This window comes from Ursus americanus, chromosome 24, assembly GCF_024610735.1.
Source record: "Ursus americanus isolate L20-20 chromosome 24, mUrsAme1.1.p, whole genome shotgun sequence".
In the NCBI taxonomy this organism is placed as follows: domain Eukaryota; kingdom Metazoa; phylum Chordata; class Mammalia; order Carnivora; family Ursidae; genus Ursus; species Ursus americanus.
Window position 1 is genome coordinate 46,711,705 of NC_142150.1, and position 24,977 is coordinate 46,736,681.

Below are 24,977 nucleotides of genomic sequence, written 5' to 3' on the forward strand. Positions count from 1 at the left end.
TTTTAATTTCTTCTTTGATTACATGGGCTAGTTATTGCATTTCCAAATAATAGGGGCATTTTCTAGATATGTTTTTATTGATTTCTAATGCAATTCTATTTTGTCCAGAGAATATAATTTGTATGATTTGAATCTTTTAGACCATTTTCTGGCCCAAAATATTGTCTATGTTGGAAGATGTTCAGTGTGCCCTTAAAAATATGTATTTTACTGTTGTTGGAGCTTTCTGGAAGTGCTGATCAGATGAAGTTTGGCAGCGTTGTTGGGGTCACGTGTGCCCTCCCTGAGCTCCTGTGTGTCCTTCTGAGCGTCGAAGGGAGGGTTGAGGTCCGTCATGTTCTGTTCCAATTGTTCTAAGCTCTTTAACTGGACGTGTGAACTCTTAGGGTTCTTACGTCCCCTTGACATGTTTACCCCTTTCTCATTTTAAGGCGACCCACTTTATCCCTGGTGGTATAAGGCAGACCCTGCCCGGTGGTCCACTCAGCGTCCTGTCGGTCATGTGAATTTTTGCTCTGACTGGTGCGGATAGGATCCAGTCCAGACCCTGGGTGGGCTAGTGGTATTACTCTGTAGTTCTGACACGCAGTTTTGCCCCAGGCTTGGACACTCTTATCCCACGTGTTTGCTGACCCATCCTCAGCCGAAGACCCCACCAGATGAGCCACAGACACCATTGCTCTTTCTCTGTGTGGCTCCCCTCTCTGCACCTGACCCTGCCGGTGCCAAGTCTCCTCTCCTTGGTCACCCTCCCTGCCCAGCAGCCTCCAAACCCTCTGCAGGCGGCGAGCAGGGGTGGTCCTTGGGCTCGCCCCTTGTTTCCTGTCTCACGGGAATGCTGCCTTGGCGCCCTGATGGTAGCAGAGTCCTGAAAACTGCTGCCTAAAATACTCGTGTGGATTTTAAAAATGCACCTGCGTTGTTCCGCGGACATCCACGTCATTGTTTCTCGCTATCGCACAGCGTTCTGCGGCGTGTATCTGTCTCATTGGGTTTGTTCGTTCCTCTAAAGGTGGAGGATGAGGCTGCCCACTTCTGCCACACAAACAGCCATGCAGCAAACAGCCTGGACGCATTCCCTTGTGGATCAGCGTGCCCGTTTCCAGAAGTATCCCCAAGAGATGGCTCGCCGGCTCCGCTTACTAAGCACGGCTGCACTACGTTCTCAGAGAGCGTCCAGCAGTCTGTCCTCCAACCCGTGCCACAAGAGCTTCCCATCACAGTCCTCGCCTGGACCTCCCTGTTTTACTCTTCTGATGAACGTCAAGTGGTGTCTCATGGTCATGTTATGTCCCTCATTATTGGCGAGTTTGGGCCCCTCCATACACCTGGCAGAGCTTTGACTCGCCAGCTCAAGCCTGTTCCTTTACCTGTCTGGTCTCCTTTTCCGTTTTACAGGATTTTGTGACTTGCGGAAAGTATCTGTACATCGTAGGTACGAGTTACTTGTTGGAGGTAGACATTGTAAACACCTGCACCCTTGACTTCTTACCCCATCTGTAACGCAGATAAGAAAGGTGTGCCCTCCGTAGGACCATTGTGCGGACTCGTGAGATGGTACACATCAGGTGTGCAGAACAGTACCCTGCACAGACTAAACACTCAAAGTGTGGTTATTATTTCTCAAGAATCCCACCCAAGACACCCAGAAAGCCCATCTGGGGCTCCTGGGCACATTGGGTGCCCCACGAATACTGAGACCCATGTGTACCATTGAAAGCCGGACACAGAAAGGCCAGGGAGGGTGGGACTCCTGTGACAACATGGAAATGGCCTGGGAGCAGTGATCCCATGGGCAGTGACACCACTCAGGTGATGCACGAGGCCGAGGCACTGTGAGCCATCAGTCGGGGGAACCAGTGTTTGTGTTACAGCTCCCTTTACAGCCTGTGCTCACCACGGAAATACAGTTGGCCTCTAATTCTGCCAAAGGCGTGTTCTCGGCGCCGCTCCGTGCCCCCTGACCGCCCTGCTCTGCTCATGAAAGCCCTGTGATGACGGCTCATTATTCCATCTAACGCCCCACTCTAGGTTTGAAAACCCCCTCTCTGGCCCGCCTCACTCTCTTTTTTCCACCGGCTGGATCCCTGTGCCCTTCTCAGGGACATTTGGTCCATGCCCCGATTCAGGCTGCTGAACACCTTGCCCTCACACTGGGTTTACCAAGTAGCTCCCCTCCCATTATAAGGGCCACCTCCCAAGTCCTGGACTCCTACTCACGTCTTTCCAGATGGATCAGAGCGGAGGTGACAGTTCATGTTCATTTTATCCTTTCCAAACATAACGTAGGTGTAGGATCCATCAAGTATCTATTGGATCAATTCCATCCCAGCCAGGAATTGCTCTTTCGTTTGGTGTAAAGTAGGGGTCCAATTTAAATTTTCCCCCAAGTACAGCCAATTGTTTTAGTACTTTTTGGAAAAAATTTTCCTTTCCCAACTGCTCAGACAGGCCGGCACACTTGTAAATCACTTCCATACTCTGTCCCACTGGTGAATCTGTCTGTCCCCATACCAACACACCATAACCTCGATTGCTAGGTTTATACTATGGTGACATCTCCCAGGACAGTTCCTCTCCATCTCTGCCTCCTTCTCTTCCTTCTTCTAGAATGTTCCAGCTATTAGTCAGTCTGTGTTCTTCCATACACATTTAGAATCAGTTTGCTAAATTTCTTTTAAAAAGCACTTCTGGGATTTTAATGAGAATTTCTTTTGTAGGGCCATTTGGGGAAGGATTGACCTATTTCTGATATTGAGCATTCCCATCCATGAATATGGTATGTCGTTCTCAATGCATTCAGGTCCTCTTTAATGTCTTTCAATGAAGTTTTATAACTTTTCCTTAACGATCTTTAGAAAGTTTCATTTCTGTTTTGTTCTATAGAACCGTACCTTCCGACAAGCGCTGATATTTAGATGAGTGTGTAAGACCGTCTCCACCTGCGCCAGATTCACCCTCCACCTTCCTCTGACTTTTTTTGTGCTCCGGTGAGGGGACGTCTACAAACTGGTCACCTGGCTGGGTTAATGGAGACACCTGGAAACCAGAGTGTGTTTGTGTGTGTGTGTGGGGGGGTTGGAGTATTTATTTCCCCAGGCCCCTCTCCCAGGCCTCGGGTTCAGCAGGGGCTTCATTCCTCTGGGTAGGCTACGCCTTCTGCTGAGTGAGCCTCTTTCCCTGCTCACTGCTCCACTTAACTCTGCCCTTCCTTGTAATTCGTCCATTTATTAGAATTCCTCCAATTACCTTTGTGAGCGTGCCATCTGTTTCTTGCTGGGACCCTGACTGATACAGTAATTGCCACCACAAGTGCCCCCAGAAAACAGACTCTCAAAATAGGACTCCAGGATTGAGCTGCTCATCTCTTTGAGGAGCACGTGGTTAAATCCTTGCCAGGGGGAAGTTGAGCACTAGGGATGCGAGTCATGCGCCGGCATCCCAATTCTTCAGGTTATCACCAGTGCTGCCATGGGACATAGGCAAGCAGGGGGCAAATAGATGGGTAGTCAAGCGGCCGGACTCCCAAGTGCTCTGGCAATGATGGTGACTACACAGACAGCAGCGGGCTGGCCATTTGTGACAGCCTGGGGAGTGTGCACAGAGGGAAAGGACGCGGGTCTTGCGTGTGGGGCCGCCACCCCCAGCAAGTTGGGATTATGAGTGATTGCCGCCAAGAGATGACGCACCACGGGAGACTGGGTTCTGTAGGTGATCATGCAGGTTTAAGGAAGCGGGGTTCTCTTCTGATCGGATGCTGTTGGGGGGGGCCCACACAGTTCTAAGATGAGGCTCCCTAATTATTCTCGTCTGGATGGAGAGGTCAGGGGAGGCTAAGAGCTGCAGCCTAGGAGCCCTGCAGCAGACTCCGGCCCGGGGGCGCGGGGGAGCTGCCAACCGTGGTGGCCGGGGGGTGGGGGAGGCAGGGGGGCCGCCCGTCGTGGCCGGGGCGTGGGGGGCCCGGGGGATGGGGGGGCCGCCCGTCGTGGCGGGGGTGGGGCGGGTGCCGCACGCGGGGAGGAGCGGGGGCCGCGGCGGCTGGGGCGCCGGAACAGAAGCGACCGTCCTGGCCCCGGGGGCGTTTCGTGTGTGCGCTCGCAGGACACTGCAGGGGCCTCAGGGATGCCGGGCCGCGCCTGGGGGTCGCGAGTGGCCGTGCGACCTTCGCGGCCCGTGGACCAGCCCTCGCGCGACAGGGGGCCCCGCCGACGGACCTGCGACGGCCCGACTCCCGCGCTCACACATCTGTGTGCAAAGGCTCCCGCGCCCCAAGGACCTGGAGCAGCTGCAGGGCTACGCCATCGCTTTGCCTCCGAGATGGGAACCCCGGGGTCGCCCGCCCCAGGCCCCCGCCGCCCCTCTGCTCCGCGGCCGCAGCACCACGCCCCGCACGGCGGGGGGAGGGGAGCGGGAGCGGGGGAAGTGTCTGCCGGCCACGTGACCGGCGCTGGCCGTCCGCTGGCGAGCATGCGCGTACGGCCAGCTCGGGAGCCATTTCGCGGGGCCGCGGCCCGGGGAGAGTGACTGCGCAGGCGCCCGCCGGGAGCGCGCGTGCGTGCGGCGTCGGAAGGGGCGGGGCGGGCGGGGCGCCTGCGCAGTGAGCGGCGCGGGGGCGGGGCCAGACGTCAGCTGACCGAGGCGGTGGCGGCGGCGGCCTTCCTGGGACAGTAGTCGGCGTTGCAGGCTCCGGCGCCGAGAGTCGTGAGCGCGTCCGCTCCCGGTGGTCGAGGCGGGGGCCGCGTAACACCATGGCGACCACCGTCAGCACGCAGCGCGGGCCGGTAAGGTTGCGGGCGGGCGGCGGGCGTGGGCTCCGGAGCCTCCGGGGAGGGCCCGACGGCTGGCTCCGGGCGGGGCGGCGGCGCGGCGGGGCCCCGGACGGAGGAGGCCCCGCACCCCGGGTGGGTTCCCCGGATCGAGGAGGGTCCCATGTGCCCGGGATGGTCCTCACATGGAGCAGCCCCCCCGAGTGTCTCTGTATAGCGGAGGACCCTGAACCCCAGATGGTCCGTACTTCTCCCGGCAGAGTAAGGCGCATTAGCCCAGCTGCGTCCCCAGTTAGGGGCCACCTGTCACACCGTCAGTTTTTTCATTTGCAAATGAGAGGGCAGGAACCGAGGACCTGGGAGTGCCCTTCCCAGTTTTCTCTCGGAGGGCTCCTGTGTGGTCCCCAGCACTGGAGAGCGAGTGTAGACCGGCTCAGGGTGGCGCGGGGGTAAGGTGGCCCCCCAGCAGCCCATTCATACTGCTTCAGGGGCAACACTGAAGTCAACAAACCTGAAGTTTTTATCGACAGCGGCTCGAGATGCACAGCAGGGGAGCGTTTTGGTCCTTTTGAGCAGGAAAAAAGGTTCCTCTGCTGTGATCTCCAAGTCCGCTGCTGACGGGGAGCTCCCAGTTCCCAGGGCTTCTCAGCCTTCACGCTGGAAGTGCAGGGACCTTGTGAGCACACTGGAGGAAGATCTTTTCACAGAATGCTTTCTCTGAGGTGGCAAGGAAGACCCAGGTTTTGTCAGAACTCCCCTTTGGGCACAGGTGCTCTTTCTGAGAGCTTTGAAGGGGACCTGACCCACAGTTCCTGTCGGACTGGGGTGTGGGGAGGTCCCAGAGCCAGTGGGGAGCGTTCTGGACAACAACTGTGGCTTCCATCGCTCCGTCTTCGCAGCGAATTACAGCGGGTTTGCTGCCAGCGGTTTCTTACGTTTATGCAACTGGCCGGATCGGAGAGTAAGGGAACCAGACTAGCGGCTCCTGTTTGTCCTCCCACACCCCCGCCCAGGAGCAGTGGGCTTAATGGTCCGGCAGGACAGCCCCCTCCCTGGCCTGTCATGTGTCCTCAGCCTCCTGGGAACCCAGTGCCCTTGTGCGGGACTTCCCTGGTGGTGTGGGACTGAGAGTAAACACGCACAGTGCTGGGTGCAGTGTCTGGTGTGAAGGGAGCACTCCACAGAGCTCAGCTCATTCCGTTACCAGGGGAACACTCAGTTCTGTGACAGCATAAAGCTAAAGCCCCTACACTCGGGAGCGAGGGAGCGGAAGCGTCCAAGAGTGTTCACCCACGTGGGCCCCGTGCTGTCCCAGTGCTGCCAGTCTGTCTCACTCCGTATGGTGTTTCCTGGCACGGGTGACAGTGCTGCGGCCTTACATGTGTGGGTGGGTGTGCAGTACCTGCGCGGCAGGCGTGTTTTAGGGGTGCCCTCCATGACCCGTAGACACGTAGTAATGTCAGGTCTGGGCCGGAGCTGCTGGGGGCTCCAGGAAGGTGTTGTCTGTGGCTGGGGTCTTGAGTGCCAGCGCCGGACATGTGACTTCTTCCTCAGCCAGTGTTATTGGTCATGGTATCTGGGTCAGCACATTATGGTGAACACCCAGGTGTGGTGCCCGCTGTCAGGATCTTACAGTGCAGCATGGGAGACAGCCCGTGAGCTGGTGAGCTGCGTGCTCAGAGGTGTGGGCTTTCTTTCTTTTCTTTCTTTTTTTTTTTTTTTTTTTTAAGATTTTATTTATTTGAGAAAGAGAAGAGCATGCAAGCAGGGGAGGAGCAGAGGGAGAGAGACAAGCAGACTCTGTACTGAGCACCAGGTCTGAGGGGCTTGATCCCATGACCCCGGGATCATGACCTGAGCTGAAACCAAGAGTCAGATGCTCAACCGACTGAGCCTGCCAGGTGCCCCAGAGCTGTGGGTCTTAACTCAAGACTTAGATGTGAAGGTGGCCTGTCACGGGCTGTGGTTGAGGTGGGTAAGGTTCTTGGGGGGAGGTGGCGCCTAACCTGACACTTGAAGGAGGAGCGGGTGTGGCTGGGGTTGGCCTGTGGGGAGGGGCTAGGGCTGGAGCGCAGGTGGGCCTGGAGGAAGAGAGGGTGGGCGGGCTGCTGCAAGGCCAGAGAGGGTGGGTGCCTGTGCCAGTGCGAGCAGCAGGCATGGCCAGGGTGCTTTTCCAGATGAAAGGCCTGCAGGCAGGATTGGGTGCTTGAGTTTTATCTGGTCACTACAGTGTTAATTTTTTTAGAAAGCTTTTTGCCTGGCACACAGCCTCTTCAGTGCCCCCTGCTCCCCTCTGGGCTCAGCAGTCCTGGTAAGGACTGTGTTGCAGTTGTTCAAGTTTGGTGGGCCTCCTCCTATAGCCAGGGTGCCCCGACTCAACTGGGCGCTGGGTGCTGTGTGGGCACAGGACGAGGCGGGGTGCTCAGCCATCCCAGCAGGTGGTGGTGAAGGGGCATTGGGCGGGGCTCAGGTGCTGGGTGGTGGGTGGCTGGGCAGCTCTCTTGAGCATTAGCCTGGAGCCTGTGGGCCGCATCCCTTTGCAGGGCACACGTCTCCACCGGGGCTCCAGGGAGCCCAGAACCTGGACTTATATGCGTGTGGGCTGTACTCTGAAGTCTGACCACCGCCTCCCACTCGACACAGAAGAGTGGCAGGCAGCGTCCTTGGGGTGTGAAGGAGGAAGGGGAGTCTGCCTGGTAGGGGAGACGGGCTGTTTCCTGTGTCCTTGTGCTCAGAAGCCTGAGGCACTGGGGGAGGTGGGCCGAGGGTGGGGCAGTGCTGGCTGCTCCCCTCGGTGGGGCTCAGATGGCTCTCAGGCATCTGTGTCTTCAGGCTAGTTCCTTTCCTGAATCGCCACTGAGCCGTGCCCCAGGCCTGTGCTGTTGCCCCCACTTTGCACGTTGCTAGTATTCTTGTGACAACATCCTTTTTCTGTCCAGTCCACAGACCGTTCAGAAGCACCTGATGGGCCTCTGCCTTCCTTGTTAGAACTCAGGGAGTTTGTAGGACACGCTGCTTTAAACCACGTGGTGCTTGTCAGCCTGTGGGGATGGCAGTCGAGGCTCAGTCAGAGGCAGCGGGAGCCTTTCCAGCCTCCCTCACAGATGTGTGGGTGGGCCCCCCGAGCTCAGGCTGACCAAGACCGCTCCATCCTCCTCTTGGACATGCTGGTGGTCAGTGGGTTCAGGACGAGTGCAGAGCCCTCCTCCTCATGGTGCCTTTTCAGAGCCTCCTGACCCCACCTGGTCTGCTGGGCGACACTCGGGTGACCTGAGGCCGTCCAGGTCCTCGTCAGCCTTGTTGACGATGACTGTTTTTGACAGATGACGTAGTAAGAACCTTCTTTTTGTGTATAAATACAGATGGATGTATAAATATATAGATAAATACGAATAAGTGGTAAACGTAAATAATAACGTCCAGGTATTGGTAATTATTACTCGATCAGTGACTTCTTTAGGGACGGCAAAGGGTGATATTTGTATTTTATGGCTTGTTCTGTGTTTCTTAACTGGGACTGTTTGCAAAGATGGCTTTGCAGTTAGCCTGCTGTCTGCTTGTCCAGAAAGGCAGCTGTGCAGGAGAGGTCAGGAAGTGCTCAGCTCTTGCCCGTCGATTTCCAGTACTGGGAGGGAAGACTTGGCTTTCTCTTTAGGCTTGCGTGTGGCAGTGTTTCCTTTCTCAGGCCCTGCAGTGAGCCCGTGGGCTTCACGCACACACCCTGCCCGCCGTGGCCTGCCCGCTCGCCCTGCTGGCTGGCCCGGGTCTGCCCCACTGGCAGAGAGCCCCAGCCTCTCCCTCGGGCCTCTCCGAGCTGAGTGCGGGTATTTCCAGGGTTGGCACTGCTGCACGTTCTGTCCGTCAGATCCTTTCGGGGTGCGGTGGCCTCTCCGGTGCACGGAGCCTTTTTTACTTGGTCTGACGCTAGTGTGGGAATATCTGCTTTGTGTTTGTGTCTTCGTTCTTTGACGACACGTCTTTCTGTCTAAGGTTGGTTTATCGTCAGCAGCATGTTGTTAGATCTTTAAAAAGTCAGATCTAAGAAGCATCTTTGTCTCTTAGCTGGAACACGTTAAGTAATTGTATGTAGTCACGCACACACGTTTCCTTCCGCCGTTGTCTTCTGTGCTCGTATTTGCCCCTTTCTGTTTCCGAGTCTTTCCCTGCATTCTTTGGGGCGATTAAATAGTTTCTCAAATTCAGCTCTTCGTTCTGTCCTGGTCTGGAAAATGCACGGACTTCCATTCTCTTGGTGGTTGTGGTAGCGACTGTGCCGTGCGGACTCAGTGTCAGGTCAGCCGCTGTGTTTGCACTCCTCCTGACGGCTGTGTGGTCTTGGGGGCCCTTCCCAGCCCGGGCGCTACACCCTTCCCTGCCCCTCACACCGGGGGACCAGTGTGCTTTTGCTTTCAGTTTGTCTTTTCGAGTTTGCTTTGGTGTCAGACTCTCCCAGTCTCTCTGTCCGGGAGCGCCCCTCTCCAACTCCTTTTTGCTCGCGTGGTGCTCGTGTGACCGCCGTCCCCGCCCTGCACGCGAGGATCTTACTGCGCCGTGTTTGTCCTGCGGTTGACACTCCTGCCCCTTCCCAGCTCCGCGTCTCTTGCATTACCCACGCCCTCGTCGCCCCCCTTCTGGGTCACCACTGCTGTCCCTGACTGACAGCTCCCTCGTGGGCCGGCTGCTGAGCCTCGGCGGCCTCGCGTGTAAACCTCTCTCACGTTTGTACGAGGTTGGACTGAGTCCGTGTGTGTGGAGCGCTTGTCCCAGTGGCCTGTGGGAAGTACCTGAACAGGTGAACTGCTGGGCCGAGGACTTAGTTTTCATTTCTCCAGAAACCAGGCTCTTCCTCGTGGCCGTCTTTGCCTGCAGTTCCGCGCGTACCATTTGCTGTTCCGCATGCCCTCTCCCGTTCTGCTTCAACACCCGCGGGGCAGTGGGAGCTGGGGGGCTGGTAGCTCGGGGCTGTAGCCCCCAGAAGGGCGGCTGGGTCGGTTGATGGCAGCAAGGCCCCTGGAGGCTCTGGGGACTGCAGGCGGTGATGCGCCGCGGCGGAGGGCGCTCGAGCAGGGCACGGCAGCAGCTCTTCTCAGGTGTTCGGAAGCTCCCCCGGGTGAGTTCTCGGGCCCTCTGGAAACGGCCACTCCCCGTGGGCCAGGTGACAGCAGCCTCTCCTTGCTCTGAGGCCCTGTCTCCACTTGGACCTCCTTCCACCAGCTCCTCCTCCTCTTTTCTGTGTGTCCTCTCTCTCTCAGGGACCCTGGCTTCTGGTCCCCAACACGACAGTGACTCCCTGCCTCCTGCCAGCCTGCTCCCTGAACAGCAGATCCATGTGTTCTGCTGCTCTTTGCCCTGGGCTGCTCCAGATGTCACAGACGGAGCAGGCCCTTCCTTCCCTCAGACCCCTCCACGGCCTTTGCCTCCATCCCATTTGAAGTGGCCGCACCCTGCGGGCGCTCCGGCCAGAGTGCCAGGGTGCTCCCCTCAGCAGTCGTGTCTGGTTCACAGCCTGTGCCCCGCCCCCACACCGCCTCTCTTGCCGGACTGGCCCACCGGCTGTCACAGCCTGCAGTCAGGGGCCAGGGGAGCCAGACGGGAGGCCCCGCGCGCCCGGCTCCTTGGCTTGTACAGCAAGGATTCTGTCGGCAGCCAGGCTGGAGATCAGAGCCGCCCCTCACGCAGTCCCTTGGGGAACAGGCCATTTCTCCTGGGCAGATGGTGAGCCCGCTGAGCTGTGGCCCCGGTCACTCTAGGGGCAGGTGTGCCCTTGCAGGGCCTTCAGCAGGGCGGGCCCCTGTGACGCCAGGGAGCTTCGGGGCTCGTGGCCCACCAGATACCATCCCCAGGGTTGACGCTCCTTGTGCTGTGAGCTGCTGACTTCACCGCCTGGCCCTCAGGCCCTCTACAGCTCGTGGCCACGTGGGCTTCTGTGTGTCTCTTGTCCCTTTTGGCTGTGGTTCCAGTGCGAGCGATGTGGACCGAGAGCCGAGTGATTAGCTGTGGACCAAGGAGGCACTTGTGTTGGGACCGGGGTGGGGGCTCCGGAGCCCTGAGCACCTGCGCTCTCACGGGTGACGCCGGCCCCAGAAGGCAGGGCAGGTCCCCAGACGAGGCAGAGCGACCGGAAGGCATCACGGTAGCTAGCGGTCTGCCCTGGGCTCCTGCTCCTCACGGCAGCGTTTCGTTGGGCGTCACGTGGCCTTTGATTTGGTGGGGGACACGGACACGAGAGCTCTGCCTTGTGGCCGCCGTTCTCTTGTTAGTTTGTGTGCCACAGGAGGGCTCCACCCCATCACTATGTCAGGGCGCCGAAAAGAACAGGAGGTTAAAAGTATTTTCACGTATCAAACAAAAGTTAAAAGTTCGCTAAAAATATTTTCTAAGAAAATTTTCAAGGTGTTTTACTGGAAAAATAACAGCTGAATGAATTTTTAAATTCTTGATTACGTTGGTACTGTATTTATATAAATTGCTGATTCGTGTGCATAATTTGACACATTGTAATTTATAGGTAAATACATTGAAGGTTGCTCAAGAAATACAGATACAAAGCGTTAATTGGTCTTCAGTTTTTAACCTAACTTTTAACTTAAAAACTTTATTACTTTTTCTTTTAAAGATTTTATTTATTAGAGAGTGCGTGCGTGCAGACCCGCACAGTTTGGAGGGCAGAGGGAGACGCAGGGAGCCCGATGTGGGGCTCGACCCCAGGACCCCGAGATTGTGACCTGAGCCACAGGCAGGCGCTTCACCGACTGAGCCACCCAGGCGCCCCTAAAAGCTTGAGTGTAGCCCTGCGTTAGCTGAAAAGTGCTGTTTGTATGCAGAGCACGGGTCGGTACAGGCCGCGGACTGACAGACACTGTCTGCAGACTGTGCAGGGCAGCGAGGAGAGATGGGGAAGACGCTGCTTGCAGGGACAGTGACAACAGGCCCAGAGGGCCACCTGCCCCGGCTGGTGCGCGGCTGACAGTCCGTTCTGGACTCAGTATATCCATGTTGTAAGCATGAGCCAAATGACAGTTTAAGATGTCCATTATTTATCTATGATCAAGATTAATCATTCTCTCTACTCTCCGGTCTTTGAGCCAGGATAAAGCTTGCATTTTGATGTGACCGTTCAGACGTTTCCTTCGTCATCATATGGGAAAAGCATAGTTCAGGGTTAGCCCTGAACTTGTCTGCGTCAGTAATGCAAGTGCTCACGACCACCTGCCCCGGCTGGTCTGTGAAGCGGTTGGGTTCGTGTCGGCGCCCGGACCCGTCTGTACCGTCCGACGCGTGGACTGGTTTTGTCAGCAGTGCTGACCTCAGGTGTGGGACTCTGCTCACGCGGACGGGCTCTCCCACGGTTGGAGCAGCGGGCAGACCTGTCTGGTGGCTCCTGGGCCAGCGGGGTGCTGCTTGCATAACCAAGAGCTTAGTATTTCGTAAGAAGCGAAGCGCTGTTTCCTCCTTTATTTTTTAGTTAAGTTGACATTTTTTCTGACAGACTTCACGTTAGCGTTCCAGGACGGCTGTAAACGGCACAGAGAGCCCCAGCGTATTTGCACCTTGTGTGAGGTCCTCAGGGTGCGTCTGTCACAATCAGAGACCTATCTATGGTGCGTGACTGCTCGGTCCAGGCTTTATTTGGATTCCCCTTGTTTGCCTCACTGTCCCTCTGTCCTCAGGTTCCTGCCCAGACCCCACGTGGCATGGAGCTGCCACAGACCCTCAGTGGCCTGCTGTCTGGGACCAAGGACCTTGGCCATCTGAGGACTGCCAGTCAGGGATTCTGTAGCCTGTCCCTCAAGTGGCAAGAAGCCCCCAGGGCATGGTGTCCTCCTCACGGCTTTTCAGGAACCTCGCATCCACCGACGTGTCAGTGCTGGCGCTGGCCAGGGGACTCGACTTCTGTCCCTTCCCGTGCTCTGTTTGCACTGTTAATTTATGTCATAAAAATCCTCGTTTCATGTTTATGGGTTTATAGTTAAAACCTACTTGAAAAAGAACACTAGATGCTTGACCTATTTTTTTTTTCAAGATTTACTTATAGGAGACTGCACACGCAAGAGCAGGGGGAAGGGCAGAGGGAGAGAGACAATCTCAAGCAGACTCCCCGCTGAGCAAGGAGCCCATCACGGGGCTCAATCCCAGGACCCTGAGATCATGACCTGAGCCGAAATCAAGAGTCATACTTTCAACCAAATGAACCACCCAGGTGCCCTGATCTCTCACCTTTTGATACAGTTTTATTCCTCCCCCTCCATTAAAAAGGAGTGTATTCTCCTTAAAGAAACCCAGATGAGTATAGTAGAAAGGAAATGTGGTTCCGCAAGTTCCATTCTGGTGATGGGATGATGGGAAATAGAAATAATGGTCCCCTTGCCTGAGCACTCCATGTCACCACTGTCACTGCAGACACGTGCATGGCCATCCCCACCCCGGTGTGCCCCCCAAGGGCATGGCCCGTTCCCTGCTGGATTCTCAGAACTGTAGTATGTGGTATGGGGTGTGCGGTTATTTTTCAGAATAAATGAGAATTTGGTCTGTGTGCACTCTTCTTTTGAATGTGGTTAGCATGAGTCTGTGTCTGCCAGATTGCAATCGCGGGAGCAGGCAGGGCTTGCCATGGCCCCTGCAGGCAGACGCTGGGAGGCCCGTGGCTGGTTGGCAAGGCAGCATCCGGCCCCGTGTCTGCTGGGAAGAGCTCTGGCTGGGAGTGTGGTTCCCGTTTGCCCGCAGCAACTGGCAATTGACCTTGGTCTGATAGCCACCAGGCCAGCTGCAGCATCTCCGCTGTCCAGGAGGGCGCACAGCCTTCTTTCCAGGGCAAGCCCTGGGCCCTGCTGGTGAGCTGTGTGGCACTCCTGGGGAAGGGTGCCTGCGAGACCCCTTGGGAGGCAGTGCCCTCCTCACCTGGCAACCCTGGGCCTCCCGGGTGCTGCTGCTTCCCTCCATCTGTAATGAGTACTCGGGGCCCCTGCGGGCCCACCGGGCCTGTTCGCTCCTGATGTGAGCTGTGAGATGCTATCCTCACTAGGCGCCTGAGAGGGCCTGGTGTGGGGTACGGCCAGGAGGAGGGTGCTCTTACTTTGCAGAGAGAAGCAGTTGGAGCGCCAGGTTGACAAGTGCCGACCGAAGTGGGAGTGGCCGGGGAGAGCTCCCGAGCCCAGGGTCTTGAGTGGGTTTCCATCGGTTTTGGCGCCTGGTTTGGATGATCTCCAGGCCTGAGGTGGGGACACAGAGGACAGAAACCTAGACCTTACGAGGGCTGTTTGAAATGAAACAGCACAAGGCGCCTGGGGAGAAATGCTTTCCCAGTGGTGACTGTGAGCTCAGCGGGTGCGGAACCTTCTGGAATCCTGCGGGATCCGTGTCATCTGGAAGTCCAGAACCCCAGCAATAGAGGCCTTAGGATATTTGGCGCATGGACATCTGAAGTGGTCCCTAGTGGCCGCTGTCGGTAAATGCAGTTTGCCACAACTCACTGAGAGGCCTGGGGGTTTTCCTTCCTTGGAGTGGCCAAGGAGGACCTGGGACCCCTGCAGGCAGCACCGGGCCCTGCACTGTAGCTCTGCTGCTCCCTCCCCTGGGGATCTGTGGCCCTGGGGCTGCGCCAGCTGTCTGTTTATCTGGGCAGTCCTTACACTGTGACCCTCTACACCTTGAACCACCCTGCCTGGGAGAGAGCAGAGTGCAGGCTGTCCGGATGTCGAACACCCGGCGGGGTCTTGCTCTGCTCATCTCTGCAGGCGAAGCCTCGGCCGGGGCCACTGCCACGTGTGGCGGCCAACTCCTGCATTAGCCGCTGCCTCTTCCTGGAAGACTGGCTTCTGGGAACCCATGGGGTCTCTGCGCAGTCCACCACTCGACGTGTCCCCAGCCCCATCTCTGTGAGGCCAGGCAGCCATGCGGACAAGGGGTTCGGCAAGAGGCAGAAGGGGGAGGTGTTTGGGGCTTCATGGTATCTTCTGGGCTGTTGGGCGTTTTCTGTACAGCCAGAAATCCAAGCTTCCGATGTCATCTCACTGCTCGGTTTGACCAGGGCCTTGCAGCTCACAGGCCTAGCTTGTCCCAGCAGCTGCAGGGAAAGCCAGTCGCGGACACGTAGGCACAGGGCGTGTGACACCTGAACACGGCCCGAGAGACTGTCAAGGAGCCACTTTGAGCATGAGAACCTGCTGTCAGTGGCCGGAGCGTGGGCCCGGGGTGCGTTTTCGTGTGTGCTAAGAGAGAGGGCTCCTTGCCGGGGGGCAGCCTGGTGGTTCAAGGCACTCGGGCTGGAGACCCTCGATCCCGTGGGCCCCTCGCTTTGTAGATGGAGTGGTTGAGCTCCCGCCCCACTAACGCATGTGCTCTCCCCGAAGGTGTACGTCGGCGAGCTCCCGCAGGACTTCCTCCGCATCACACCCACGGCCGCGCAGCAGCAGGTGCAGCTGGACGCACAGGCGGCCCAGCAGCTGCAGTACGGAGGGGCGGTGGGCACAGTGGGCCGCCTGAGCATCACCGTGGTACAGGTGGGTGTCGGCCCCCCCGGGGTCTGCTGGGGGAAGGGGGCGGCCCCGCGTGCGAGCTGGTGTGTGGGCTGCGGCTGCTTCCACATTTTGTGTGGACAGGTACTTTTTCTGATTAATTTTTCTTGAAACACGAAAAACGATGTAAGTGAAAGATACTGATTACCCTGGCTTCTACCAGAAATAGCAAAAATAACTCGTGAGCGATGCCTGTGTTTGTGTGGGTGCCGGACACTGCTCCTTCACGCGGACGCCTCTCCCAGCCCCCACGGCTGCGGGGAAGGTGGGGGCCTGAAGGGAAGCCCCGGCAGCTGAACGGACCCCAAAGAAATCCAAAGGCACGGTTAGGATCTAAAGTGGTTTTGGTCACCACAGCTTTCTGTAAAACCAAGAGGAAAGGGGAGTCACTGGGAGGCAGACAGAGTCACAGTCGGGCCTCTCAAATCCTGTGGGTTTTAAGGGGACTGCATCCCAGACACCTGGCCACACTCTCGGGGCTTATGAGGTCACCTCAGATGCTCACATGTTTCCGAAAGTCCGCCCTTCATGTGCCCACACGAGCAGCTGGTCTGCACCCTCCACACCGTCCTCCCAGCTCCATTTTGCCTGCCTGGCCCCTGGGAGTGGCCCGTGGCTTCCCACTTCCTTTGTGATAAGCCTTTCCACCGCAGTCTGCAGGGGCCCCACCATGCTTCTTAGCCTCCCTCGCCGGGTGTGTCCCTGGTGGTTCCCGCCCATGGAGCACCCCATGGTTGTGCCCCTGGCTTGCCTCTCCCCTCCCTGCCTCCACACCCAGGCCAGCCCTCCGCTCAGCTGCAGATGGAAGCGTCCACGCCACGGCCCATGGGGCCTCTTTCTGGGTTTCCAGTAGGTGTATCGTCTGCTTCTTTGTGTGTGGGGTGCCAGTGATTCACGTGGTCCGAACAGGGTTGGTTTGGTTTGGCCTCATTGGGGTTTTACCTTGCGTCTCCGTGACGGCTGACGGCGTGGAGCCATCATGTTTCTCCTGTGGGTCTTCGCCCACGTTCCACTGGGCTGTGTTCTCGTCACTGAGCTTTGAGAGGCTCCTCCGTTGGGCGTGGCGCTCCGTCACACCCGCGCCTGCCCATGCGCCCCTCTTGGTGGATGCGCGCAGGCCTGGCGTTGCCGGTGCCAGTGGGCAGCAGTGCGCTGCGCTCCTCCTGTCCTGGGCTGTGGTGGCGCTGTCATACCCAGGTGTCTGTGTGGTTTTCAGTCTCATATTCCGGTGTGTGATCCGCTTGGAAGGATGTTTGCTAGTGGACACCCTGGGCAGCCAGAGCCTTCCCTCTTCATCAGTCCCCATGCTTTCTTCCCCTGTGAAGGCAGCCTGTCTGGCTGAAGGTTAGGCTCCTTGGGACTCGTGACCCACGGCGGCAGACAGAACAGAAAGGGGAGCCAGGCGGTGGCTGGACTAGGTGCCCTGAACTCGTGAGCCCGTTGGTCCAGGCTGGCTCTCGAGCCCCATGTTCTGTGTAGCTCTTGGGTCTGGCCCAGGACAGCCTGCCTGTGACCCCCCCCGCAGCCTTTTCTGAGGTGACACTGGAGAAGACCCACCCCGTGTGGTGCAGTGGCTCCCTCGACCTGAACAGTGACCTTCTGCACCTGGTGCCCAGGATCACCGTTGTGGCCACATCCTGTTCCCTGGCAAACGCCAGGATTGATGAGTTGAAGGGGGAGGACAGCTCAGGTGAGCCTGTGTCTTTCCCTCTGACAGCGGCTGCTCATTCGGTAACGTTGGCTGTATTTCAGGCCAAGTTGGCGAAGAACTACGGCATGACCCGCATGGACCCATACTGCCGACTGCGCCTGGGCTACGCGGTGTACGAGACGCCCACCGCCCACAACGGCGCCAAGAATCCTCGCTGGAATAAAGTCATCCAGTGCACGGTGCCCCCGGGCGTGGACTCCTTCTACCTGGAGATCTTCGACGAGGTGAGAGGGCCGCCCACCCGTCACGGGCCCCGTGGGTGCAGGCCGCGTGGCCGCACCACAACGACAGCTGCCCTGCCGCTGAGGCTGTCTCGGAGCTGCAGGCGTGCCCAGACACAGAGCATGTCATTGCTTCATGACAGGTGTCCTGTGCTGGTGTCCCCAGCGGCAGTGAAAAGTACACAGTCCCATGCACATCCCCTCATTAGTTACATTCAGAAACAGCATCACCAGGAACAGGGACAACGTGCACTCTCAGGAGACAGTGTGGACTGTACCCCCTTCCCCAGGCCCCAAACATATCCCCAAACGAAAGGCACAACAGAGGCCGGCTCTCACAACCAGGCTGGAAGTAAAGTGGGTCCGACCCCACGCTGGATGGAATGGGGTTCTTGGGGGAGTTGCCAGCCCCCCAAGTGTCCCTGGGAGTGTCAGCTAGGTGACACTGGTCCTTTGAGCCTGGTCCTCTGAGCCTGGTCCTTTGAGCACCTGTGTGGGGCGGCCCAGCCAGGGAGCTTCAGGGTCTTGGTTGGCAGGATGAGAGGCCAGAAGGCTGGCGCTTGGGCAGCAGGGCCTGGAGGCGGCCCCCGCACTCTCTTTCCTTCCAGGTTCCTCTCTCCTACACCTCCTCTCCCTTTGCTCAGCACAGGGGTGTAGAAGGGAGGGCCTGCTTAGCAGGGAGTGGGCCTCCTGCCCTCTATCCATGCTGCCCAGTAGGCCGTGGACTTGGAAGGGATCTTGAGAGGGTGGGCAGAGGCCAGACCACGCCTGTACAGATGCCGATGGAGGCCCTCCTGGCTTCATGGAGACCAGGGAGCAGGGCCAGACCGTAGGGTGGGAGTTGGGGGAGGACTCTTGGAGGAGGTGGGGAGGGTTCCTCAGGGTGGGAGTGGTGGGTGGGGCCTCAGGGCAGGAGGTGGGGCCTTGAGTGGCCGCGGCACCTGTGCCCCCCCCCCCCCCGTGTCTCCCTCAGCGGGCCTTCTCCATGGACGACCGCATCGCCTGGACACACGTCACCATTCCCGAGTCCCTGAGGCAGGGCAAGGTGGAGGACGAGTGGTACAGCCTGAGTGGCCGGCAGGGCGACGACAAGGAGGGCATGATCAACCTGGTCATGTCCTACACGGTGAGGGCGGGGTGGGGGGGGCGGGCTGAGCGGCAGCTGCATGGTAGGGAGGGGTCTCAGGACCACACGGAGTTTAAGGGAGCAGCTGCTAGCCCTCTGGCCCTCAGGTCCCCTGGCTCATGCCAGGTCCATGGTCTGCAGCCTGCTGCTGTTGGGGCCGGTGGGAGTCTGGGACTTTTGTGTCACCAAGGTGGTGGCAGTGTCCCTGCTATTTTAACTGCCTGGAGGAAGTTTCCTGCAGGTGTCCCACCCCGACGGAGTTTTGTTCCCCCTCTTTAGTCCTGGACTGTTTGAAAGCAGGTGCCAACATCAGCGTGATTTTACTCCTAAGTGTTTCATTATGTAACCAGTGTTTTCACGTGGACACGTAACCCCGACTGTTAACCGAGCGGGTAGTGTTCTAGTTGGGAAGCGTTACAGGTGTGGGTCCTGAAAGTACTCATCTGCTTCCCGGGACCACGTTCCCTTCTGATCCCGTGTCAGTCGGCCTTGGCTCTGTGACAGGGCCTTCCACCAGGGCAGTGTTGGGGTGCCCATTACCGTGTGTGCTGTGTTCTCCTGTGACCCCGTGATCGTCTTCTGTGTGTTCCAGTCGCTGCCAGCCACCGTGATGGTGCCACCTCAGCCCGTGGTCCTGATGCCCACCGTGTACCAGCAGGGCGTCGGCTACGTGCCCATCACAGGTGTGTGCCGCTCCCCTCCCCGGCGCGGTCCTCAGGGGCTCGCAGAGCAGCGTGGAGGCTAAGTCTGGTCTGCGTGTGACTCACAGGGACCTTGCCAAACACGAGGGTCCAGTCTTAGCATTGAATTTTTTATACGTCTGTAGGATATAGAATTTTTTCTACCAGACTGTTGGCGAGTTGAACTTTTATGGAGGTGCAGAAACATAATCTCTGAATGAGCTAGCATGTGAGTTATCGTCGGGAAAGGTCCTGCCCTGTGGGGTGAAGTGAGCTGTGTGCCTTGACGTCCCTGTTCTGTCATGTTTATTCGTCTTTGTCAAGTAGCCGTTTGTGGCAGCACTTGGGTTGGTTTCGTGCCTTTGAATTTTCAGACATTAACGTCAGCCATTGGTTTACTTCTGCCCTGGCTGCGACGGTAACTGGACTCAACCGGCCCCTGCCGCAAACGGCCATGACACCGTGCAGAGTGGAGGAGGCGGGAACTGTGTTTGGGCATCAGTAGACAGGCCCTGCAGGACTGTGATCCCCGAGAGAAGGGATGCGGAGGAGCCCCCGGGCCTTGTGGTCTCTGCCTGGGGGGCGGGGGCCATTTGCTGCCTCGGGGCTGGGGTGACATGGGATGCCATGGGGTTTGCACCCAGCCAGCGAAGAGAGGCTGCCTCATGGCGCAGTTGCGGCTGGTGCCAGGCCAGGGTGTCGTCTTGGGCTGACCTTTACCCCGGAGCCTAGACACAGCCCCACAAGGAAGGGGGTGGGGCTGGGAGGCTGCACCCGCCTCCAGGGTGCCCACACGTGTTCAGGACTTGAGGGGAGAGCCGTGGACTCCAGTTTCCACAGGGTGCCGTCCAGCAGACAAGGGGGAAAGGGTGAGCCCTGGTCAGACAATGAGTAGTAGGAGGTGGCCCCGGTGACCCAGGAGCTCCAGAGCAGCCAGGATGCGCCCACGGAATTACAGAACGTCTTCCTAAGTGGGAAGAGGGAACCTCAGGAGAGACCTGGAAACTTGGGAAAACCGAGGGGACGTTCTTCGCCCGGGAAGCACAGCGAATGGGGAGGACACTCCCTCTTGCTGGAGCCGGCCAGCAGCTGGGCACCTCCCTGGCCTCAGGGGGGCTCTCCTCCTGGGCTCTCCGTGGGGCCCCTGCCTGCCCCTTCCCTGCAGCCATTGCACGGTCTGTGTGAGACCCTGGTCTGACCACCCACCTTGGAGGTTTGAGGAGGGACAGGCGCCTTACGGGGTTCACTGAAGGGGCGAGTGCCCTGGGGCAGCTTAAAGCAGCAGGAAGGTCTGCTGTCCCTTCTGGAGGCTGAAGTCCAGAATCGGTGTGTGTGGGGCCACGCTCCCTAGAGGCTGAGGCAGAGCTGCCCCTTCTGCTGCATGGCCCAGCCTTGGCCCCCACAGCCCCCAGGGCCAGGCTCTCCTGGGGGGTGTGTGCCTGTGGCCCAGGCACCCCTTTCATCAGGACCGTGCTCCGGATGGCCTGGCTCTCCCCCGGTTTCCAGACGAGGTCTCACTCACACATCTTTCGGGGGCACACCGCAGCCACAGCGTCACGGCACCAGAATGTGTTGGGGTAACAGAAGGTCCACTCTCCCAGGAGACGTGTTTTTCTGGTTCCTTAGCTCTTTTGTAAATGCCTTTAAAGTTTGTCCTAAAATGTGTGTTCTGGGAAAGGCTAGACTTCTGCATAAATGGAGATTTTGAACTTCTCTTTTGATGGACATTTGTAAGCTTTGGGACAGTCACCTACTCGTAGGAAGTGACCAAGGAGAGGAAGGAGCTTCTGCCTGGACCTCGAGGCCGAGCCGCATGCCGGCTCCTACGAACAGGGACTTGCGCCCGCTGCCTGTGTCTGCACGGGGCTTGTGCTTCAGTCTTCTCCGCTGAGAGTAGCTTAGGTCCCTAATCTTGTCGAGGGGTGTGCGGACGTGTGTGTGTGTGCGTGCGCGTGTGCACGCGTGTGACCTGCAGTGTGTGCTGTCCTGTGGGCATGCACGTGATCTGCAGTATCGGGCTGTGTGTGCGTGCCTGAGTGTGTGTGTGTGTGTGTCATGCGCATACACACGTGTGATGTGGGGGGTGTGTCTGCGGACCCTGCTTCCGTGGAGGGGGCCTGCCAAGCAGGTGCTGCCCTCCAACAGGTGGGTGTCCCACAGGGGAGTTAACCCTGGGGTGGGCGTGAGAGCCTTTGCGAAGTGTGCGGAGGGATCTGTCTGTGCTGAGTAGTGCGTGGGCGGTGTGGAGGCCGTGCCCACCGGATGGCGAAAGGCGCCGCCTGGTGCGGGAGAGCCTTCGTGCTGCTGTTCTGCCCCGTGATTCCACCCACCCTGCAGACGGTCAGCTGGAGAGTTGGGCTCTTGGCGTCTCACCACCTTGGCCCGTGATAGGAAGTGCTCCGGGTGCGCGCCTCATCGGGTTTCACGTGCTTGTTGGCATTGGAGGGACTCATCTGGGACACGGCCTGCCCCGCAGTCGCCAGCTCATGTGAGACGGTTAGGGCCTCCCGTCCCGTGTGCTGTTCCTTCTCTGACGGAGAATCGTTTTATGGCCTTCGGTCAGTGAACATTGGCCTCTGTGGTGTCATCCGGGAGTTTGACGGGACCACAGCACGAGCAGCTCGTGTGGGCTCTAAGCTGGCAGCGTGGAGTGTGCACCCGCTGGGGAGGGGGGCTGCAGGCAGTGGACTTGTGCGTGGGGCTGCGGGCAGGGGGTGCACGTCTTTGCTCGCAGGGCCAGCGCTCAGCGTAGGCGCTGGTGCTGCCACGTGTTCCCCAGACTGTGTCCTGTGCTTGCAGGTGTGCCGGCGGTGTGCAGCCCCGGCGTGGTGCCCGTGGCCCTGCCCCCAGCAGCCGTGAGCGCCCCGCCCCGCTGCAGCGAGGAGGACCTGAGAGCCATCCAGGACATGTTCCCCAACATGGACCGGGAGGTGATCCGCTCCGTGCTGGAAGCCCAGCGAGGGGACAGGGACGCAGCCATCAACTCCCTGCTCCAGATGGGCGAGGAGTCCTAGAGCCCCGGCCACCCCGTGGCCTCGGCCGTCCTGACCTGCCAGCCCGGCCCCTCCCCTCATTCCCGTGAAGGAGCCCCGTGTAGCCTTTTCTCGGACGTCTGTAGTCCAGTCCTCACCCTCGTGTGGGATGCATGTGGGTTGTTGGTCCCTGGCCACTGAGCGCCACCATACTCAGGCGTGGGTGTGGGTGGCTCTCCTCCTGGCCTCGCTGGGAGCAGAGCGGGCACGTGGGCCGTGTCCCGTGTACGCACACTCACCCTCCCGCCGCTTGGGGACGTGTCTTCAAGTGCCGTGTGCTTGTCCTCCGCACGCTGTCCCAAGAATGCTCTCTACGAGCACCTGCCTCTGCCAGCGCTTTAGACAGTGTCGCCGTCCTCCTGGTTTGATTAATGGCATGCAGTTATTTTACTTAACCGGGATAGACCTATTATTTCAGGCACATAGAACATTAACAGCTCATGTGGGGTTATTTTTACAACTATCAAATTAAAATTCATGTCCTCGTGTGTGGTTCTGGGCTGCTCGCCAGTGTCCCGGGCGGGCGGACTTCCGTGTTGCTGCCCAGCGGCAGGGTCCACACGGACGCAGCACACACCGGATCCGGCGTGCACTGAGCCCGGCAGCCCGCCTGTCCCCAGCCGCGGTCTCTGGTCAGGGCCATCCTGGGCCCCGGGGACCCCGTGATGCCTTTGCCCGCAGTGTCTCATGCCAGCTTCGTGGGGTGTGACTCCGAGGGGTTGCCACTCCTCTCTCTGACCAGCTTGGACAGCACCTTAGAACGGGGGTAAGAGGTGGCAGGTCCAGTACTTTGTGTTTGTTTATTAAAGGGTATTTAGGAACCGCTGACTTACTACTGACGTTAATTTAAGTGAACGCTGTGGCAGTCCCGTGGTGAAAGCAGCAGCAGTCCGGTGAACGTCCAAGTCTTCCCGGGACGCAGGAGGTGTGTGTGCTGCACTGTGGGCTGCGTGGCGGCCGTGGCCACTGGACTGGAACAAGTGGGGGGAAACCTCGTGAAAATCAGCCACGTGAGAGGTCTTGAGTGCTGCTTGCAGCCCGCACGTGATCCACTTGCCTTTGCGGAGGGGGTCTTTCCGCTGTGGGGTGATGGGCCCTGACGACGTGACCCCGCGAGGGGTCAGCTTGAGGGTGGACTCCCATTCTGCCTTCCCCCTGCACGGTGGGGGGGTTCCCGTCGGCTGGAGGGTGCTGCTGCCGGCAGGCACAGGTCGGCCAGGGAGCTGTGCACAAGAGGCTGAAGGAGCCGTGCCAGCGGCGCGGTGACCACACCGGCCAGGCTTCTTCGGGAGGACTCGCTGCCAGTCGGTGGGCGCCGACCGCTTGCTTGGACGCATGAGCCCTGCTTTCTCGTGGAGCGTGAGTTCCTGGTTCAGACAGTTTGTGGCCATGCAGCACATTTCTTCCCAAACCGGTGAAAGTGTCGGGCAGGCAGCTCTCTCCTGTGGGGGCGACCTGCTCGGGCACGCAGCGCAGGACCCCAGGTCCCAGAGGCCCCAGTGCCGCTTCCCACCTCCCCATTGCTGGGACGTCTGGTTGCATGGGGGACATGCTCCTTGGGACAGGCACAGAACCCTGCAAGCAGCCGCGGTGAGCTCACTCGCGGGGCCTCGGTTGGCAGGAGAGGGACTCTAACCCTGTCACTTGTGCTCCCCTTCCTCATGAACGCCGTGACATCAGAGAGAGCCCACACTCTGCAGGGCCTTCCCTGGTTGTGTTAGGCTCTTCTTCTTCACGCCCTGCCGTCCTGCTTACGGGATTGTGGCCTGTGGCAGCCTGCTGCTCCGGTTGGGGCGGGGGGGACACATTGCAGTTCCTCTGAAGCAGGCCTGGGACAGGCCGATGACATGGCTGCAGTGTGGCCACTACGGACTCCGCGAGCCGGGGCGGCTGCTGGTGTCTGGGGCCCCGTGCACAGCCAGGTGGCAGACCCTGGGGCCTCCGTGAGCTGGTCGTTGGCCTTTCCTCCAGATACAGCCCCCCCCACGCTGTCAGCGAGGACGGAACGTTGGTGTGTGCCGGGGATTCCTCCCGCCTCCCCTTCAGCGTCCCGGAGGCACCCCTCCCCTCACCGACCGGCTCTGGCGGCAGCTCTGCGCGCTGGCGGGAATGATTCTCAGAGCTCTGTGTTTCTGATGCTTCTGTCGGGGTCCAGTGTCCGGATTTATCTTTGATTGTAAAGTATATTTTTGCTTTTCAGCCTTCTAATTTAATACATGATATCTATAAAAGTAGAGAATTAAACTTCTCCAATGAAACTTTACCATTTTTGTTCCCGAGTGGTTTTTAATTTAGCTCAGGATGCGTTTACTCGCCAGCAAACTAGGTGCATGGTCGTCCGAGTGAAGGTGAAATCTAATGGCTGGGTTTGGAACATTAACCTGAAATACTTATACCAAGCGTGAAGTTTTGTTTTTCAATTAAAATGACGGGGAGAGAGGCGCCTGGGTGGCTCAGTCGGTTACTCCTCTGCCTTCGGCTGAGGTCAGGACCATCCCGGGGTCCCGGATCGAGTCCTGCATCGGGCTCCCTGCTGGGCGGGGATCCTGCTTCTCCCTCTCTCTCCTCCTCCCTCTGTGCGCTCGCTTGCTCTGTCTTTCAGGTAAGTAAAATAATTTAAGAAGCGACAGAAGGCTCAGGGCCGCTGGCGTGATTCCGTTGTCCGTGCGTTCGCAGCGCTTCTCAGGCCGTTGCTGCCTGGGAGCGGGGCCGGAGCGCGGGGCCAGGGGACGGAGGGAGTGCAGCATCCTGCATGATGTACCGGGCTCCCGCTGTACACGCGTGCCCAAGGGCTGCGGGGACGGGTGTCGTGGCTCGGAGCCAGCAGGGGAGGGGAGTCAGCCCACAGGGGAGGCGGCGGTGTGCCCCCACCGTGGGGTTCTGCAGAGTGTCTCCGCGCGGCTTGCTGTCTCTCGCTGTGAATGTCT

At 58.8% G+C, this 24,977-nt stretch overlaps 1 protein-coding gene across 2 annotated transcripts; it reads left to right on the plus strand.

Annotated features, from left to right (window-relative positions):
- The first annotated feature begins 4,622 nt into the window (after positions 1-4,622).
- On the plus strand, positions 4,623-24,313 carry TOLLIP (toll interacting protein). 2 transcript variants are annotated; one of them, XM_087855150.1, is made up of 7 exons: positions 4,623-4,781; positions 15,116-15,265; positions 17,033-17,215; positions 18,186-18,338; positions 18,931-19,021; positions 21,356-21,506; positions 21,818-24,313. In XM_087855150.1, the coding sequence occupies exons 1-7, from the start codon at positions 4,749-4,751 to the stop codon at positions 22,098-22,100; spliced, it is 1,044 nt and encodes a 347-aa protein (XP_087711276.1). In that variant the 5' UTR covers positions 4,623-4,748; the 3' UTR covers positions 22,101-24,313. The 2 variants fall into 2 exon arrangements, with proteins under 2 accessions (XP_087711276.1, XP_045626663.1); XM_045770707.2 differs by lacking the exon at positions 21,356-21,506.
- The last annotated feature ends 664 nt before the right edge of the window (positions 24,314-24,977 follow it).

Coding starts and splice junctions, on each gene's coding strand:
- TOLLIP (XM_087855150.1), top strand. CDS start 4,749: ATGGCGACCACCGTCAGCACGCAGCGCGGGCCG. Junction 17,216..18,185: donor ACCTGGAGATCTTCGACGAG/GTGAGAGGGCCG, acceptor TGTCTCCCTCAG/CGGGCCTTCTCCATGGACGA. Junction 21,507..21,817: donor CCCCGCAGTCGCCAGCTCAT/GTGAGACGGTTA, acceptor CTGTGCTTGCAG/GTGTGCCGGCGGTGTGCAGC.